This window comes from Phocoena phocoena, chromosome 4, assembly GCF_963924675.1.
Source record: "Phocoena phocoena chromosome 4, mPhoPho1.1, whole genome shotgun sequence".
Classification (NCBI taxonomy): domain Eukaryota; kingdom Metazoa; phylum Chordata; class Mammalia; order Artiodactyla; family Phocoenidae; genus Phocoena; species Phocoena phocoena.
The window spans coordinates 19,160,531-19,178,949 of NC_089222.1; the positions used below are offsets into that span (position 1 = coordinate 19,160,531).

Genomic DNA, 18,419 nt, shown 5'->3' on the forward strand with positions numbered 1-18,419 from the left:
CGTCCCCTTTTAGGCCTTACCTAAAACAAACAGGTTTCATCAAGTTATTTCCAAATTCCTTTATAGCTCTAACATTACATTTACAAACAACAGAAGAATGCTGCTACACCAAATAAGATACAGAACATACTAAGCACTTTTCCAGTATTCATTCAGGCCCAACAACTCAATGAGTTATATGTGATAAACCAAAACCTATGATTAGAAGATGGAGAATCAAGAAGTTTTCGTAGTAGCAGTTTTTAAAAATTAATTTTTGTGATATTAATATTCACTTTAAATATCAACAACAAAAACAATCCCTCAAAAAGTATCAAAAGGTATAAAGGAAAACATAAATTTCTTTCCTTCGTATGCTTGCCCCCAAAGAATTTCTATTTCCCAGAGGTAACCACTGTTAAGATTCATGTATATTTATCCAGACATCTTCAGTATAGCAGTTATTATTAACCTTAGCATAGACTGCAAAATTCTAGAGCTAGAAAGAATTGGCCCAATACAACTTTAAATTTCATGAAATGTAACCTGAGACACAGATAAGTGATTTTTCACTTGTTATTAGTACCTGGAAAGCCCTTTACAACTGATAAAATGCTTTGATATAAATTATCTATTTTAAAATTATTTAAGTGACTTCCCTAAAGGTTATTTACACACGTTAATGATGTGGCTGAGACTATACTTAGGAAGTTGGTATCTTATCAAGTGGGATGTTAATAATATAGATTACATGTGTACAAAGCTGATGTATGTGGCTCTTACATTTTCAGAGATATCCTATATCATATAGGGGATTAGAAAGTTTGGCAATTCCTGATCTTGTGATTATTATAAGCAAGAATCATTAAAATAATTATTTTAAAAGGAGGAATATTAGCAACGAAAGATTAATTTTTCAAGTTTGCATGTATCCTGAAGATTCATATTTTTCAAGATTATCTCTTTGAGACAACCACTTTTAAACTATAGATACAACCGATACACGATTACTAAATATACTTTGGTTTACAAAAATTATCAACAACTTCAAAGTGAGAAGAAACAACTTGAGAGACACCTAAGTAAGGAGAAGTTCACATGTGATATAAATGCACACAAAACTACAAATGGAAATCAATTGAACAATAAAGCACCTAAAAGATGCTATGGCATTCTTTCTGGAATGAAGAAAATCAGTGTTGCCTGCAAAATCTGCATTGCCACTGTGGCAATGACAACAACAAAATCTGTAGAATGATTAATGACAAAAAGGAAGTTATTTTTACTAGGAGAATGTATCAGATGAAAATTAAACAGAAAGGCAAGGAATCTCAAAATAATTCTGCTGTAACAGGATTAAAAAAATAGAAAATATTCAAAGAAGTAGGTCCAAGAATAGAGATTCTCACTCTAATTATGGAACATAGTTGTACAAGGACAAAATTTAAATTAAATGGAGGAAATAACCACTAATTATGCTGAAGTTTTAGGCTAGTGTATATTCCAAATTTACTAAAATGTAGTCACCAACATTCAGTTAAAATACAAATAACTCAGATAACCAAAATGATGTCAGTGGAAAAAAACAATATAAAAGTTAACCAGGTGAAAAAATCAGAATAAAAGTAATTGTGTATAATATATAAACTCTTGCTTTCAAATTTGAACTTACATATATTCAATCTCCTTTAATCTTACCATATAAAATAACATTTAAAAAAATATGAAAATGTAATATAGTTTTAAAGTGGTTTTGTTTTTCAAGACTGAAACTGTTAATAAAATAGAAAAAAAAACCCAATTACTTCCAAAGGCAAAGAAATCCTCAAATTATTCATAGGAAAGGACAAAAAGAAATTCTTCCTCCGAGAAAAGAACGCTCCATATCAAGCAGTTGTTTATATATGGAAATGTATTATTTACGTTCTTTACTGGTTGAATAGCTTGTGTTTTGTTAAGCTGAGGATATGTAAACATCATAGTATTTTTATTGGGTTCTTTATCAAGTGTTTGCTCTTTACTCATATATTCAAGACTCTTTGATTTCATAAAACAATTGAAACGTATTTGTTTTATATTTAAGTCAGATAATTCCAATGTATAAAATACTTTTTTAGTCTGATTCTCTTCATGGTTTCTAATTTTCTTTTTAGTAGTTTTTTTTTTTTTTTGCCATGAGCTTATTTTTCTTAAAACTTTGTGGAAAACTCTTTGAGGCAAGTTCCTTCAGAAAGGATTTATATTTGATTGTCTTAGGTTGCTTGGGAATACCACCACTGCAGAACATTTTAAATCAAAATCTTATTTTGTTTTTCTGTTTGTTTGTTTTTTTTTCTAATGGACCACAGAAATAGTATGAATTTAGGGTGCAAGCTATGTGACAGCTCATGGTTATAAACTTTCATGGGTGACCTATTTCCTCCCCTTTAATTAATGACAAATTTTAAGACAGGCTGTTTCCCTTATATTCCCCCATGAATGGAACTGGTATGGATTTATTTCTAATTTACCCTCATGCTGGTGTAGCTCTTTAGGATCCCAAATTTATCAAGGAGACATGCTACCTATTAGACTTTCCTCCTCGAGAGGGCCTTGGGATTCGCCTAGATTAGAAAATATCCTCAAGGTTAAGTAGGCTTTAGTACTATGCTTAACTCTCTTGGATCCCAGTTTCACTTAACTTCTGGTTTATATTTCCCCTTTTGTTTTGCATGGTCACGTGTAGATTAAAAATTAAAAAAAAAATTTTATCCAACGATGTAAACTTAAAAAAAAAAAAGTATTCTTTAGTTTGGGCCCCAAGGTGCCATGATGCCAGAACTGAAAGCTACATACTTTTGTCTTTCAATATTCTCTTTTTTACAGCATGTCGCCTATCAGAGCTCTTGTGGTTTCAACAACAGTTACCTCTTATAAGAATTTAAACTTTGTATACACATATAACTCTGTGTCTATTGCTCGAAAAACTGTTTATCTTCCAAAGAGGTAAAATATATATACAGGATAAAGCAATAATTGATAACATTATTATATATTTTATTAAAATTATAATTTATTACAATAACTGATAAAAATAAATTATTAAATAATGAGTTAAGCAAAGTTATTTTGCTTTAGTAGTACCCCTTCTGCCTACAGAAACTCTTACTTACTTTGGAAGGAGAACCATCAGTAATTTTCACCAACTGCCAAAGAATCGAGTAATGGGAACACTGCAGTGCCTGTACGACTATCTGTATCAAATAAAAAATTCAAACAAATGAGACATAATTTACGTTTGTACAATATTAAGAGAACAATATTTATCATAGTTTTTATCTTACAATAAGGTTTCAAGTTCAATATTTGTAGAATTAATGAGAATGTATAAAATAGTATTTAGTTAAAAAAAGACAAAACCAACATATCAGTCTAGAGAATAAAGATATAATGTATCTTGATAAATATGGACCCAAATGATACTACACTTTAAACAAAACTGCACTGTCAGAATACTTTGCTCAGTCAGATTTTTAAGGGGAGGTTGAAGAAATTGTTTTTATCCAAATTTTATACCTAAATGATTACTTATTTTGCTTTAAAGAATTTTTAATATAAAATACAACACATACAGAAATGTGCATAAAACATATACAAAACAATGATTGAAGTATATGAAGAAAATACTGTGTCACAGATTAGTCTTTGTAGAAAAATGTGGCTATTCTTTGATATGACACCAATACTCCAATTTACGTTTGTGAGAGAAAGCAAAAGACATCTTCCTCTTATTACGAAAATAGTCTGACCTTATGAGCCTGCCCTGGAAATTCCCCCAGGCTCCCTGGACCACACTTTGAGAATCACTGCTCTGGGAACAGGATTGCTGGGTCATATAGTATGTGTATATTTAACTTTACAGTAGATAGTACCAAATGTTTGTCCACAGTGGATGTATCTAATAGTCTTTGACAGTTCCTGCGGCTCCATGTTTTTACCAACATTTGATATCATCAGATGTTTTAAATCTGGTTATTTTATTATGTACGAGTAGTATCTTAATGTGGTATTAATTTACATTTTTCTAATTACCAATGGAGATGAGCACCTTTTCATTTTTTATTGGGCCTGAATTCCTGTTCTGTGAAATGTTTATCCATATTTTTCACAGAGACAAATAGAAGAATTTAGGAAAATAAACACTGGTTAAGAATCATAATAAAAAAGAAAATTTCATTTTGGATAGGTCTTTTTTTTTTTTTTCCGGTATGCGGGCCTCTCACTGTTGTGGCCTCTCCCATTGCGCAGCACAGGCTCCGGACGCACAGGCTCAGCGACCATGGCTCACGGGCCCAGCCACTCTGCCGCATGTGGGATCTTCCCGGACCGGGGCACGAACCCGTGTCCCCTGCATCGGCAGGCGGACTCAAAACCACTGCGCCACCAGGGAAGCCCTTGGATAGGTCTTTTACTACATTTTTGTTTGAATACATGGTACATCTTTATTGCAATAAAGCATGTCTGATAATATGATATTCCATTATTATAATGTCTCTATTATTTTCTCCTCTTGATAAACTAAAAACCCTAAGAGAATGTAGAGAATAAATCAAAAGAGAAATCAGTAAGTGGAATGCTTCAGGAAGTACAATTTTGGCTAGTTTTACTTTAAAAATTTCAGGTTTCAGATCACGTAAGTAAAAGATATCTCCAATGCACCTACTCAGCACTGAAAATAACTCATCAGAATTAGAGGGATGAGTGGTGCTGCTTTTCATACAAAACTAATGAGATGTCAGGGTTTTATTAAACATGATAATTAAATGATTGATTCATGTCAGAATGCCAGAAATAAGACTACCGAAACACTGTCAACTTATGAACATTAATGTTAAAGAAATCATCTTACTATACTTAGGGGATACTCAATATGGTACACCTCTGGTTCTGAGACACCTTGTGATAACCTTTACTTTATACTAAGAAGTACTAAAGTGGTTTGTGTGATTTAAAACTTTTTCTTGAATTTGAAACAATCTGCATTGTTAAATTACTAGAAGAGTGATATACAAATGAACATTAACCAACAGGAAATTAAGATATGGAAAAAAGTAATGTTGAAGAACGGCCTGATTTTGGTTATATCTATCCTAATCATTACAAATATCATTTCCTTTCCTTCTACATTTCTATGACCTATATACTAGGAATTATACAAAGTGTGTTCCAAAGTTGTGCACACAAGTTTCTTAGATGTGGTTATAAGAGAAGAGAGAGATTGGTCACTTCAATACCTATTTCCAATACAGCATCTCCATTTTAATTTTCAATATATTGGTATTCATCATACATTTACTTTAAAAGGGCTCCACTGTATTATTTTAAAATAAAAAGCTCACTCTCATTGACTGGGAAATATTTTGCTTTCTCACAGGTATAATTATATAACAATATAGTTGATCACACTTCAAAAGAAAATTCAAAAATCTTCCTTCCAGGCTTTACATCAGTCATATTGATTTTATCCCCTATACTAGCAATGTTATCCTAACTCGTCAAAAGTCGTTTATTTAGCAACTTCATCTTTCTGTAGTACATGTAAAACAAGAAGGACAAGCAATAAAACAACAAAAAAGCCAAGAGAGATTATTCTAACCTATTAGCACCACAGTCCTTCTGCCTTTTCTTGACTAACACTGCTCTGACCCTGGAAAGGATCTTCAAATAATTCCAATTATTAGTCTGATGACTAAGAATTTCTTCCAACCCTACTCTTCTGACCTCATTTTTCCACAAGGCAATGATGTACCTGGAAGGACACAGTAATGTATATTGCATACTTCTGGGCAAAAATTAGTTAAGAAGCAGGACTGCCTTCTCCATCTTCTCCTTCCCTATCCGCCAGCAGGATACCAATAACCCAAGAGACCATGGGTCCCTGAATGACTTGGCAGTGCAGTGACACGTCGCTTCCTTTAATTGTGCCTTAATGTTATGTAAGTGAGAAATAAATTTCTATTGTGTTAAGCCTCTGAGATATTGAGATTAATCTATTATAGCAGTTAGCATTACCTTAACCAACATAAAAATTATTTTGTATTAGCCTTTTTTCTTAATAATTACTTTTATCTATTTAAAGGAGCTAGCTCTACCTTTGATTAGCAGACTGAATCAATGAGAATCATTCAACCTACAGCTAATGATATATCTTGAAAATGAAGATGAACTGTATTATTACATCTAAGTTAAGACCAAGGGATAAACTCTTAGAATGTTTAAAGTTTAGAAAAACTGAATTTGCCTGAAAATAAAACCTGACAGGAAACTAATAAACGCAAGTGCAGATATATGTTATCTACACATATAGGACATGTTTAAAATTCTGAAAATCCACATAATGACTGGGATAAATTTAGGCTCTTTTACTTTTCTGCTTGCAAGAGACTTTAAGGGGAAGGAGGCTCAAATTTTTTAGTGCACAAGTACATGACAAAAGAGTGAACTAGGGCTTCTGTGGTGGCGCAGTGGTTGAGAGTCCGCCTGCTGATGCAGGGGACGCGGGTTCATGCCCCGGTCCGGGAAGATCCCACATGCCGCGGAGCGGCTGGGCCCGTGAGCCATGGCCGCTGAGCCTGTGCGTCCGGAGTCTGTGCTCCGCAACGGGAGAGGCCACCAACAGTGAGAGGCCCGTGTACCGCAAAAAAAAAAAAAAAAAAAAAAAAAAAAGAGTGAACTAAACTTAATACTAGTCTGCTTCTAATATCCAAAACTGATCTTTTTATCATATTTAGACTTGGTTAACATGAGTGACATTAATATTCCCTTTTAAAAAGAGCCTTTAGGTACAAATTAATAATCAACATGGTTTCACCAAAAAAGGCATAAGCCTGGTAAATAAGTGCATGAAAAGATGTTCAACATCATTAGCATTAAGAAAATATATATTAAAAAGCAGAGTGAAACACCACTACATATCTACTTGGATGGCTAGAGTAAAAAATATTGATAATATCAAGTGCTGATGAGGATGCAGAACAATTGGAACTCTCATATGTTGCTGGAAGAAATGCAGAATGGTACAGCCACTCTGGAAAATGGTTTGGCAGTTTCTAATAAAGTTAAACATACACTTATCATAAGACCCAGCAATTATACTCCTGGGCATTTACTTTAGAGAAATGAAAATTTATGTTCAAACGACGGACTGTATACTAATATTCATAGCACTTTTTATTGTGATAGCCAAAAGCTGGAAACAACCCAAATATCTTTCAACAGTTGAATGAATAAAACAAACTGTGGTGCATCTACACAATGGAATACAACTAAGCAGTAAAAACAAACCAACTACTGACTCACACAACAACTTGGATTAATCTCAAAGGCATTATGCTCAGGGTTTACATACTGTACAATTCCATTTATTTGGAAATCTCAGAAAGACAAAACTATAGTGATGGAAAACAGATGGGTGGTTTTCAGGAGTTGTAAGTAGCTCAGTCATATGACTATAAGGGGATAATATGAAGAAGTTTCGGGGATGATGAAACTGTTTTGTATCCTGATTGTGGTGGTGACTACGTAAATCTATACATATGTTAAAATTCATAACTTTACACAGGAAGGAAGACAAGTCAGTTTTACTGTATAATAATTAAAAAAATAAGAATCAGTGTGGCAAAGAGCAGAGTTTGCAGTAATAGTTTTGAGTAAATGCGAAGAAAAGCACAAACACTGAAGCTAGTAACAAATAAGCCTTAATATAATCATAAGCAAAAACTGGACTAAAATTAAACAACTCCTGTATTATGTTCTGTCTAAAGAAATGTGTTGATTTCTAGTTCACAATGATAGGTTAAGTACCAGCATCTAATCTCTCCCCACAATTCCCAATGAAACAATACAGTGCAAAAGAAGTTTGGAAAAAATAAAAATACAAAACAATAAGAGTTTGACATGGGGCAAACATCAGAAGGCATGGGATACTATAAATAGCAGTAGCAAATTAGCAGTAGAAAATTTGAAGAGACAATGAAAATAATTTAAAAGCATGGTTAAAGTGGGTATGCAACAGCTATGAGACTTTAGGCAAGTTATTTAATATCTCTATGTTTCAGTTTCATAATCAATAAAATGAGAATAACGATGTATATTCTAAAGGGTTGTCATGAGGCTTCAAGAAATGTATGCACATAAAGACTTAAAATAGTACCTGGTACATAATAAGTACAAAACTTAAATTTTCTATTATTGATGGCTTGATAGGTCCCAAGTTACTGATATGATTACATTTCCTTCTTTATGGGTTTAATCACACTATTTTGTTATACAGCATATATTTACCAAAATAATTTATGAATTGTTCTTTATTGGTTTTCAATTTTTAGAATCTGGAAAGATATTCTTGGAACTATGTATTGAAGCAGAATTTTAATATTTAATTTTTCTTAGATGTTGCCTAAGGGAAGGTTTAAACTTACAGATATACAGATATACCAACAGGAAATTGGCACAAAGGCCACAAAACAGGATAAGGAGAATTTTAATATTTTTTGCCTTCATTTTACAAAAAAATGTATGAAGAAATACTACAATAAATTCTGAAATGTGGGTTCTTTACAAACGAATGACTATTGTGTTAGGGAACTGCAGTAAGTTTTATATTTTCCATAGGTTAAGAATTCATTAGCATAGGGGTAGGCATAAACAGACCCTGGAACATATTCTTGTGCCAGAAAGTATGGAAGTGCTCAAAAAAATATTTAAAGCACATAGGAACAGGCTGGAAAGAAATTCCCCCTGGCTAAATCTTCAATAATTTCAGCACCAAAATGAATAACAATAGTACTGTTTTAACCAGATGAACAGAACAGGAATAAAACAGAAACCCATGAGTCCACACTGATACTAAATTTTAAAAAATAAATTTGAAATTTAAAAAGGTAAACAAATTAATAAATACATAAATAACCAAAGGGAGAAGAGAAAGTTCTTCCTTAGAGCAGAGGGCCAACAAATAAATATAAAATAAATGACAGAGTTAGGAAATCGCCACTTCAGTTACCATTTTGTGACTATCATAATAATAAACGAGTCAGGCAAAATCACAAAAGAATGCTCAAATTATTATGTCAAAGTTTGATAAGAAACAGGATTATTTACACAGTCTTAAAGAATATTCCCACAGATTACTTACTCATTACAAAAGAAAATGGTAACTCTACATGGGAGATACTCAGCAGACCTTACTTACTAAAGTGATCAAAATTAATTATCAACAATACTGAACAAACTGCCATCATGTGCTTCCTGATGTGATTCACTGAAAACAGAATATCAATTATGTAGCATTCCTGCCACGAATGCATAATCTCAATCTAAACGTGTAGATCAGACAAAAGTAAATGGAGAACATTCTATAAAATAACTGGTCTGTACTCTTCCAAATGTCAATGTCATGAAAGGCAAAGCCTGAAAAACCATTCAGATTAAAGGAGAACAAAAAAAAGACATTACAAAAATGCAATGTGGGACTTCCCTGGTGGTGCAGTGGTTAAGAATCCACCTGCCAGTGCAGGGGACATGGGTTCAAGCCCTGGTTGGGAAGGTTCCACATGCCATGGAGCAACTAAGCCCGTGTGCCACAATTGCTGAGCCTGTGCTCTAGAGCCCATGAGCCACAACTACTGAGCCCACGCACCACAACTACTGGAGCCCATGCACCACAACTACTGAAGCCCACATGCCTAGAGCCTGTGCTCTGCAACAAGAGAAGTTACTGCAGTGAGAAGCCCGTGCACCTCAACAAAGAGCAGGCCCCGCTCGCCACCAACTTGAGAAAGCCCATGTGCAGCAACGAAGACCAAACACAGCCAAAAATAAATAAATAAATTTATTTTAAAAAATTTTCTAAAAAAAAAGAAATACAATGTGCTATTATGGCTTGGATCCTGGGCTGGAGAAAAATTGCTATAAAAATATTATTAATATTTATTGTACACATGCATATTAATATTATATGGGGAGGAAGAGTGAGAGGGAGAGAGAGCGAGAGGCACGCAAGCATGTAAGAGTACAACTGGGAAAAATTATTGACAATTGATGAATTGAAGGAAATAAGAGTTGATTTTTCGATTATAACTTTTCTATAATTCAACTTTAAAAAAAGTATTTCAAGAATAGCTGAATTTTTTAAACTTTGGTTTTACCTATTCTAGTATAATTGTTAAAATAGCACTGACATGAGAAAAGGTAGACCACAGAAAGAGGAAGGAAAAAAGAATTCAGTTAATCCTGAAGAGTGGGCCTGCGAAACTTCTAGTTGAAATGGTTACCATGGAAAACAAACAGTCAAGCATATAAGGACAATACAGTTCCCCCCAAATAGCTAGAAAGTTTTAAGGTATCTTCAAAATGTTAAGCATAACTGAGGGTTAACAAACAGCAAACTTTTTGGCAGTTCTTTGATATCCTTGCTCTAAAAGAGTATTTTCTTGGATTCTAATTAAAAGGAACAGAGTTGGAATCTAAAAAAGTAAGCTTGCATGGTCCTATGAAGAAATGGCTGAATACAGGTTTTGGATTCTCAGTACTGAGTATCTAAAGAGATGTTTCTAAGAGGTGCTAAATGCTAAATCATTTCTGATTGCTAAAATGAATAAGAGTGCAATCTAGTAGTGAGGTATTCAAACTTCATACACATGTTTAAAGTAATAAAGAATGTGTGTATAAGAAGTTAACAAAGTTAAAGCAAATCTCACATAAATGCTCTCTTACTCAAAGAAATTAAAATAAAATTGGGTAGATAATGCATATGCAGTAAAAAATAAATAATAGAAAACCAACATAATCACAGAACAACATTGTGAGACTGTAACAAGTCAGGTCTAAGACAATAAATGATGGTATGGAGAATTAAAAATAAATTTAGATATAGTTATAATCTCCAGATAAAACAGAGAAGTGCTATTCTTATTCTCTTCTTGAGGAAAATGTGAAAATCAAAAAAAAGATTATCTTAACTCTATCATTCCCTTTCAACTCTGAAGCACAGCTTAGAGTATCAGTGAATTGCATTTAGGCTACTGAAAAGTTTGAGACGAAAAGAGGATCAAAGCTGAAGAGTCAACAATAAATGAAGAAAAACAAGGGGTTAAATTTTCAGCATTTTTCCACAAACTATAATAAAACACCTAACACAATCAGGGACATTTGTTATTAAGAGTGGCTACAAAGGAGCGATCAAAGACATGAATTAAGGCAATTTAAGAGTTAATCATAGCAATAATAAAGCATTGTTTCTATGATGAACTTTTAACATGAAATTATAATTTTGTTATATCTATTGATTACTTTAGTATAATGAAGTGTCATCTAAGCATCCCATATTACCAAAACAGGAATGGATGAGCTCACACCTAAACACCACCTTATACCTAACTTATGGGGTTGGTGTTTTGGTCTACATGAATGAGTGTCTGCAATGTATAAAATAACTCCTAATTCTTAATAACAGATTGTTACTGTTAATTAGCAATAATTATAATTGTTAATTAGTAAGTAACAAGTTAGTTCTCATACAGAAGTATTAAATTCTTAATTCTCTGTATGATAATTAAGTTGACTATTCCAAGTCTCTTCCAGACTGGAGAGAGTTTGTTGAATTCCTGCCCTTTTCACTCCAACTTATATGAATGCAAAAAAGTCTAAAATCTGCTAAAGGCCTCCAAACTTATGTAAGTATGATTCACCACAAAAACTAAGCCATATCTAAGGCTTACTATTATCATTACCTAGAACAGTGCCCAAAATACAGCCATGATCAGAAATTTTCATTATATTAAACTGATGAAGTTTTGAAATTGCTACTATAGTAAGTAATGGTATTTTCCCTAAAATAGTCATAATGTTTATGTCAAAATTAAATATTAAACTTTTGCTACATTATAGCAAACTTTTTCTATTCTTTTCTGTTCAAATCTGAAGATATAATATATCCATCTGTAACACTGAATCACTATGGCAATAATTCTCAAAGGAAGTGGCTGCGTTTAAGAATTATCAACTATGTTCCATGAAAGGCTTTTGATAATCCTACACGATATCAGAAAAGCTTTCTAAAATGACACAGAAAGAATATCAATAAACTCCTACCTGTTCTGGCATAGCTCCATGTTCAATTCCAGTCTTCAATAATCTGTAGCAATTACCAAACAGATCCCATTTTGTGAGATCATGAGCGCTAAAATAAACAAAAATGCATTAACTTTATTCTAGAGTGGAGGAAGGTTTAAATTTGTTGAGCTCAGTTTCAATGAGGGAAGAATAAAGTAACTTCATTTTCTAGTAGAACTGTGGAAGTTCCATAAGGAAATGTTCAAGTCCTCAAACTTAGAAAGAAAAAGAGAAAGAGGGAGAAGGAGAGGGAGAAAAAAACAAAGAAAGAAAAAAATTAGGAAGGGGGGAATGAGAGGGGGAGAAAAGAAGAGGGAGACGGGTAGAGAAAGAGTGGAAGCTGATATTAGGAATTCATTAAAAGAAATCAAAAACCATAAAACTTCGTATGTTAAAGTGAATGTTACCATTTCTTTCTTTCTAGTATGTTTTAAAGCACATTTAAACAAATTCATTCAGAATTTCAAAGTATAAATACATGCGTATTTTTGAAAAAGAGATTTGTATTCACGAGATGGAGATAAATTAAAGACAAAGTCAGGGTAAAGGAAATATGGCACAGTTCAAAAACTTTAGTGTAGCTATTTACATGTGCTGAGGACTTCTGAATGAGATAACACTGACAGTGTAAATTCTCATGAGCTCTGCTACTAAAAATAGCACAATTACTCATTGTCAATTTTTATTTTCAAACGTCAAAATATTTTCTTAAATAGGAGTTTTGACACTGGTTGTCAACTTTTATTTTCAGATGTCAAAATATTTTTTCAAATAAGAGTTTGTTTCTCCATGGAATTCTGTACTTGCGTATACAGAAAAGGTTTAGATTTTAGACACTGCTTTTGAAATCTGAAGTATTCATCAAAGTAAGGGCTACGCCTAAACATTCTTTTTCACAACAAAGTTCTTTATTTTCCTTTCTTTATGGAGAAGATAAGCATGTTTTATTACAAAGGATATGCAAATTACAATTTGAAAATGACACCTATTTCATTGATCTGAGCCTTTTTTTCCTTATTCAAATCCAACAGTTCTGTCTACATAGTAAGAACACAATAATAAACAAACTAGACAAACAAGGACAATTCAGGAAAAAAAGCTTATAGAAATAATTTTGTGGCTTTCTCCAAAGCTGTGGTTTTTATTTAGTAAGATTTCTAAGAGCTAGCAACTGAAAATTATACCTATAAAAACTCTAGCTTGCAGAATAAGCCCATCTAATTTGTTAATTATACTGATTATCTTAAACTTTTACAGTGTACAGTGTACATTCATTACACAGAATGATAAATCTTACTCCTTAAGTAATCAAATTATAATAAAAACTCATAATTTATCTGTAGGAAATCTGAATAATAAAAACATCACAACATCTCAATATTTCTCTAAAATTTCCCAGTATTACATGGATGTTAAACATTGCAATCAGTTTGTTTTATGTTGACTAATATAGGTTATTCATTAAATCTACTTTAAATAAAATGACATACTTGTGGAAAGAGGTTAACCGCTTTAATGTAGAAAGAACATTGTAAATATCATCATCATCAGCTTCTTCTCCCTATAAAAAAAAGAGCAGACAGTACCTTAATACCATAAATTTACTCATCCTCAAATTCACATGGAAGTCTATTAATACTTACTGCCTAAAGAAAAATTCTTTTTTATTATATAAATAGTATATATTCACTGTTGATAAATGAGAAAATACAAATAAGCAAAAAAACAAAAAGTAAAAAAACACCCATAAGCCCAACACCCAGAAATAACCACTTTTGCATTTTAAACAATGTCATAAATGTGACTTCGTACAATTTTCTGATTAATACCTTTGGATAAATTCCTTGAAACTGCTGAGTGAAAGGATAGGTACTTTAAAGATTTTATTGGTTATTTGAAAGATTTTACTGATTGTCAGTTACATCTGTAACTTCAAAATCACAATGAAAATCAAAAAATGGTTGAAAAAAATTAAAAGTTAAAATTAAAAATTAAAGTAGGGGAAAACTGATTACATGGATTAAAAGTAAATCCTATCAGCCTGGCCGTCAGGACATACAAAGCTGTGGGAATTCCAGATTGCCTTACATAGATTGAAAGGAGAGGGCAAGAGACAGGAATCACAGAAATAATTATAAAAATAACCAGTTGGAGATGCTTGCTGCTATCTTAGGCACACCACTGGTGTGCTATCCTAAAGCAGCTATCCTTTATAAAGCACACAATTTTTATGTTCTATTCATTAGCACGTAATAGTTCAGTAATATTAAAATGCAAATTAGGCCCCAGGAATAGAAAATGAAAAAATGACTTAAGAAAAGTCAGACCTTTTTAAAAGAGAAAAAAAAAGTCTGTCTTTTATGAAACAGATTTTTAAAATAAAAATGAAGTGTAACTAAGGCTGATCTTCATAAAATGAACAACTGCAATAATGCTGCTAAGTTTTGAAAGTAGAGAATTCTACTAGATTTTATTTTAAAATGGAAACAATTTAAAACTCAGCTACCTTGAAAAATTATTAGCCAAAATCATTATATGTACACATTAACTTTAAAACAGACCTCTTGCAATAGATCTTCCACAGAATGATTGAATCGATCTACAAACTCATCAATCAGTTGGCTTCGAGCTATGTCAACTCTGTTCTGGATGGTATACTCTTCACTGCATAAGATGCTATAGGTTTTACTGCAGGCTTCTAGAACATCTGATTCTATGTGTTTCTCCACAACAAATTTAATCTGTTTTAGTAAAGCATCTAGATGCTGAGGAGGAAAAAAAGAAAAACTATGATATTTAGATTAACAAAAATTTAAAAAAAGCATCTGTCATATAACAAATAAGCCTATATATTACATGAAAATAAAATAATTCAGTTAATAAAACTGACTATAATAGCAGAATTTCAATTTTATAGTGTCTTACCTTTTCCATTCTACCTGTGCTATAAATTTCTAGATCAAAATACTGTGGGATTTGTAGCAAGTTTGCTACCTTCTCTGCATCTGCAGAATACTAGAAGGAGAAGCAAAGAAAACAAAGTAACTACTTTAATAGTACAGTGTAATAAGCAAACTCAGTGGCATATTATCACAAAACTGTAAATGAAACTGTACCTTTGATAGCAACATAGGCAGTGTGATGATAAAATGCTCAGTCAATTTGTTTCTATCATCAATCTGAGTTTTCCTTTCTTTGGCAGTTAGCACCTAGAAATAAATTTAAATGGGCAAAGAATAAGAGTGTCATGTACTAATTTATAAATCTACAATGTTACAAAGATGATGAAGCACTGGCAGATAATATAACAGAGAATTTTCAGAAAAGTTTATTAACAAACTACTAAAATAAATGCATCTAGTTTTATTCAAATTATTACTATTACTTTATTAAATAGCTACTTATTTTAGATAAGTTACTACTTGTTTAAGTAAAAACAAAAACATTTCTAAAAAACCAGTTATGAATATAAAAATACTGGAACCAATGGAGAAATAATTTTTCTAGAGTTTTAATCTCAATATATTAACAGTTATCTCCCCTAGGTTAAATAAACTATTCTAAAAGTACTTTAGCAAGTAATCCTTTTTTAATACCATCAGCAGCTAGTAAATTTTCACTTATTTTTAAAGCATATACTAACGATGTTTCTGGACTCATTTATATTTGATTGTTCTTGTAATTAAGCCATAAATCTGTTAGGCAATAATCAAGACAGAGGGGTACAGCCTGTGATCACTGAACAGATTAGAGCCCTTCACCTTAGCCTGTATTCAACTAGCTAAACTATAGGTGGTTCCAAAAATAAAATATTAAAATGCAGGCTCAGTTAGGATAATTATTTTCCCAAAGTATTCTGCAGTTTATTATCTTGAAGGAATTTACCATCATAATGTTGAATGGTTTTATGGGACAGAAACATTCCAATGTAAATTGCCACTTTATAAATGTAAACCTCAATGTTTGAGAATGTATGAAAGAATAGGGCCTCCTATCTGATTCTTCTTTCAGGTTGTTTTTCAACCTCTTAAACATATAAAATAAACATTTTGGAATGATCTACCACCAAGTGTCATGTTTAGTTCTGCACAAAGCAATTAAAGGGGCTACATGTAAAGTGAAATATGTATCTAGAAATGTATGCAGGATATTGAGAAGTCTTGAAATTCATTTGACAATGTAGGAAAGGTCTAAGGATGTGGACTTTAGGGTAACAGCTATTTTGATTAAACGGTCATTGTGTCAGGCACTCTACACACATGAACTCATTTAATCCTCACAGTATCTCCGATGGGACAGCAAAAATGGTATAATACCTATGAAGGGGAATTTGCCAATATCCAACAAAATTGTATACATATTTTTCCTTTGCCCCAAGCAGTCCCACTTTAGCAATCTACCCCACCAACACACCTGGTACAAGTACGAAATGACACACTATTATTTGCTGCACATTATTTCCAGCAAAAGACTGACCCAAAAGACTCTCAATATTATATCCACATAATAGATCATACATAGCCATAAGAAAATGAAGATCTCCAAATAAAGTTATGGAGTAATACCCAGGATATACTGTTAAATTAAAATGTAAGGCACAGAACACCATATAAAGTATGCTATCATTTGTAGGAGACAGGAGATTGAACGGGAGGAGAATGGAGAATAAGAATACACATATTTGTACGTGTGCATGCATTCATCTATATTTGCAGAATGAAACACTGGAAGGATAGACCAAAAACAAATAAAAATGGTTACTGGTAGCAAAGGGGTGTAGAGGGAGGCATATAAGAAAGACTTCTCTAAATATATATATATTTTTTTAACATGGTTTTGACTTTTTAACTATGTAAATTTTTTACATATTTCCAAAAAATAAAAATGGAAAACATAAAAGTAAAGAGGTAAAAACCCTCTTATGCTAAATTTAAGTCAGAAATATCAATATGAATGTGTGATTTAAACATATGTGTATATATAGAGAAATATATATATTTCTTAGCTCTGTGTACGAATGGTGCCTAGCAGAAATGACAACCAATTGACAATGAGTAACCCTAGTAACAAGATTTTGATCTTTACATATGACTCTATTATCAAAAGGAAAAAGGGCTTGTGGGAGATTCCTGTGCTAGGGTAATGTAGTATCAGCCTACAAGGTGACTCCCAATTGACCATTGTCTCCTGGTATTCATGCCCTTAATATAATCTCTTCTGAAAATGAATAAGGCTGACGTGTAATCTAAGGAATATTGTGGGAATTATATTGTATGACTCGAGGTCATAAAACACACACAAGTGTCCACCTTACTCTCTTTTGGACCATTCATTCTGGGGGAGGCTGGCAAACTTGAAACAGTCCTACTGAGAGGTCAACATGGTAAGGATCAAAGGCCTCCTACCAACAATCAACACTAACTTGCCAACCATGTAAAAGAACCATTATGGAAGAAGCAAATTTACTATCAAGACTTCAGAGGTTAAAGCTCTGCTTAACAGCTTAACTGCAACCCTATGAGAGAATCTAAACCAAATTAACAGCTAAGCCACTCACAAATTTCTGACCCACAGAAACTATATGAGACCATGAACACTTTAAGCCTCTAAGTTTTGAAGTATGGTAGTCCCCCTCTATCCATGTGGGATACATTCCAAGACTCCCAGCAGATGTCTGAAACTGCAGATCATTCCGAACCCTATATATACTGTGAATTGGTACAGCCACTATGGAGAACAGTATGGAGGTTCCTTAAAAAACTACAAATAGAACTACTATATGACCCAGCAATCCCACTACTGGGCATATACCCTGAGAAAACCAAAATTCAGAAAGAGTCATGTACCACAATGTTCATTGCAGCACTATTTACAATAGCCCGGAGATGGAAACAACCTAAGTGCCCATCATCGGATGAATGGATAAAGAAGATGTAGCACGTATATACAATGGAATATTACTCAGCCATAAAAAGAAACGAAATTGAGCTATTTGAAATGAGGTGGATGGACCTAGAGTCTGTCATACAGAGTGAAGTAAGTCAGAAAGAGAAAGACAAATACCGTATGCTAACACATATATATGGAATTTAAGGAAAAAAAAATATCATGAAGAACCTAGGGGTAAGACAGGAATAAAGACACAGACCTACTAGAGAATGGACTTGAGGATATGGGGAGGGGACAGGGTAAGCTGTGACAAAGCGAGAGAGTGGCATGGACATATATACACTACCAAACGTAAGGTAGAGAGCTAGTGGGAAGCAGACTCATAGCACAGGGAGATC

At 32.8% G+C, this 18,419-nt stretch overlaps 1 protein-coding gene across 2 annotated transcripts in view; it reads right to left on the minus strand.

Moving 5' to 3' along the window:
- The window catches only part of STAG1 (STAG1 cohesin complex component), a 306,358-nt gene that overhangs the window by 34,709 nt on the left and 253,230 nt on the right, over positions 1-18,419 (minus strand). For both annotated transcript variants that reach the window (XM_065876744.1, XM_065876743.1), the window contains exons 16-21: positions 15,249-15,341; positions 15,058-15,147; positions 14,694-14,897; positions 13,623-13,693; positions 12,112-12,199; positions 3,132-3,212 (exon numbers count right to left, since the gene is read on the minus strand). In XM_065876744.1, the coding sequence (XP_065732816.1) occupies positions 3,132-3,212; positions 12,112-12,199; positions 13,623-13,693; positions 14,694-14,897; positions 15,058-15,147; positions 15,249-15,341 (627 nt within the window). The remainder of the gene's footprint in view (positions 1-3,131; positions 3,213-12,111; positions 12,200-13,622; positions 13,694-14,693; positions 14,898-15,057; positions 15,148-15,248; positions 15,342-18,419) is intronic.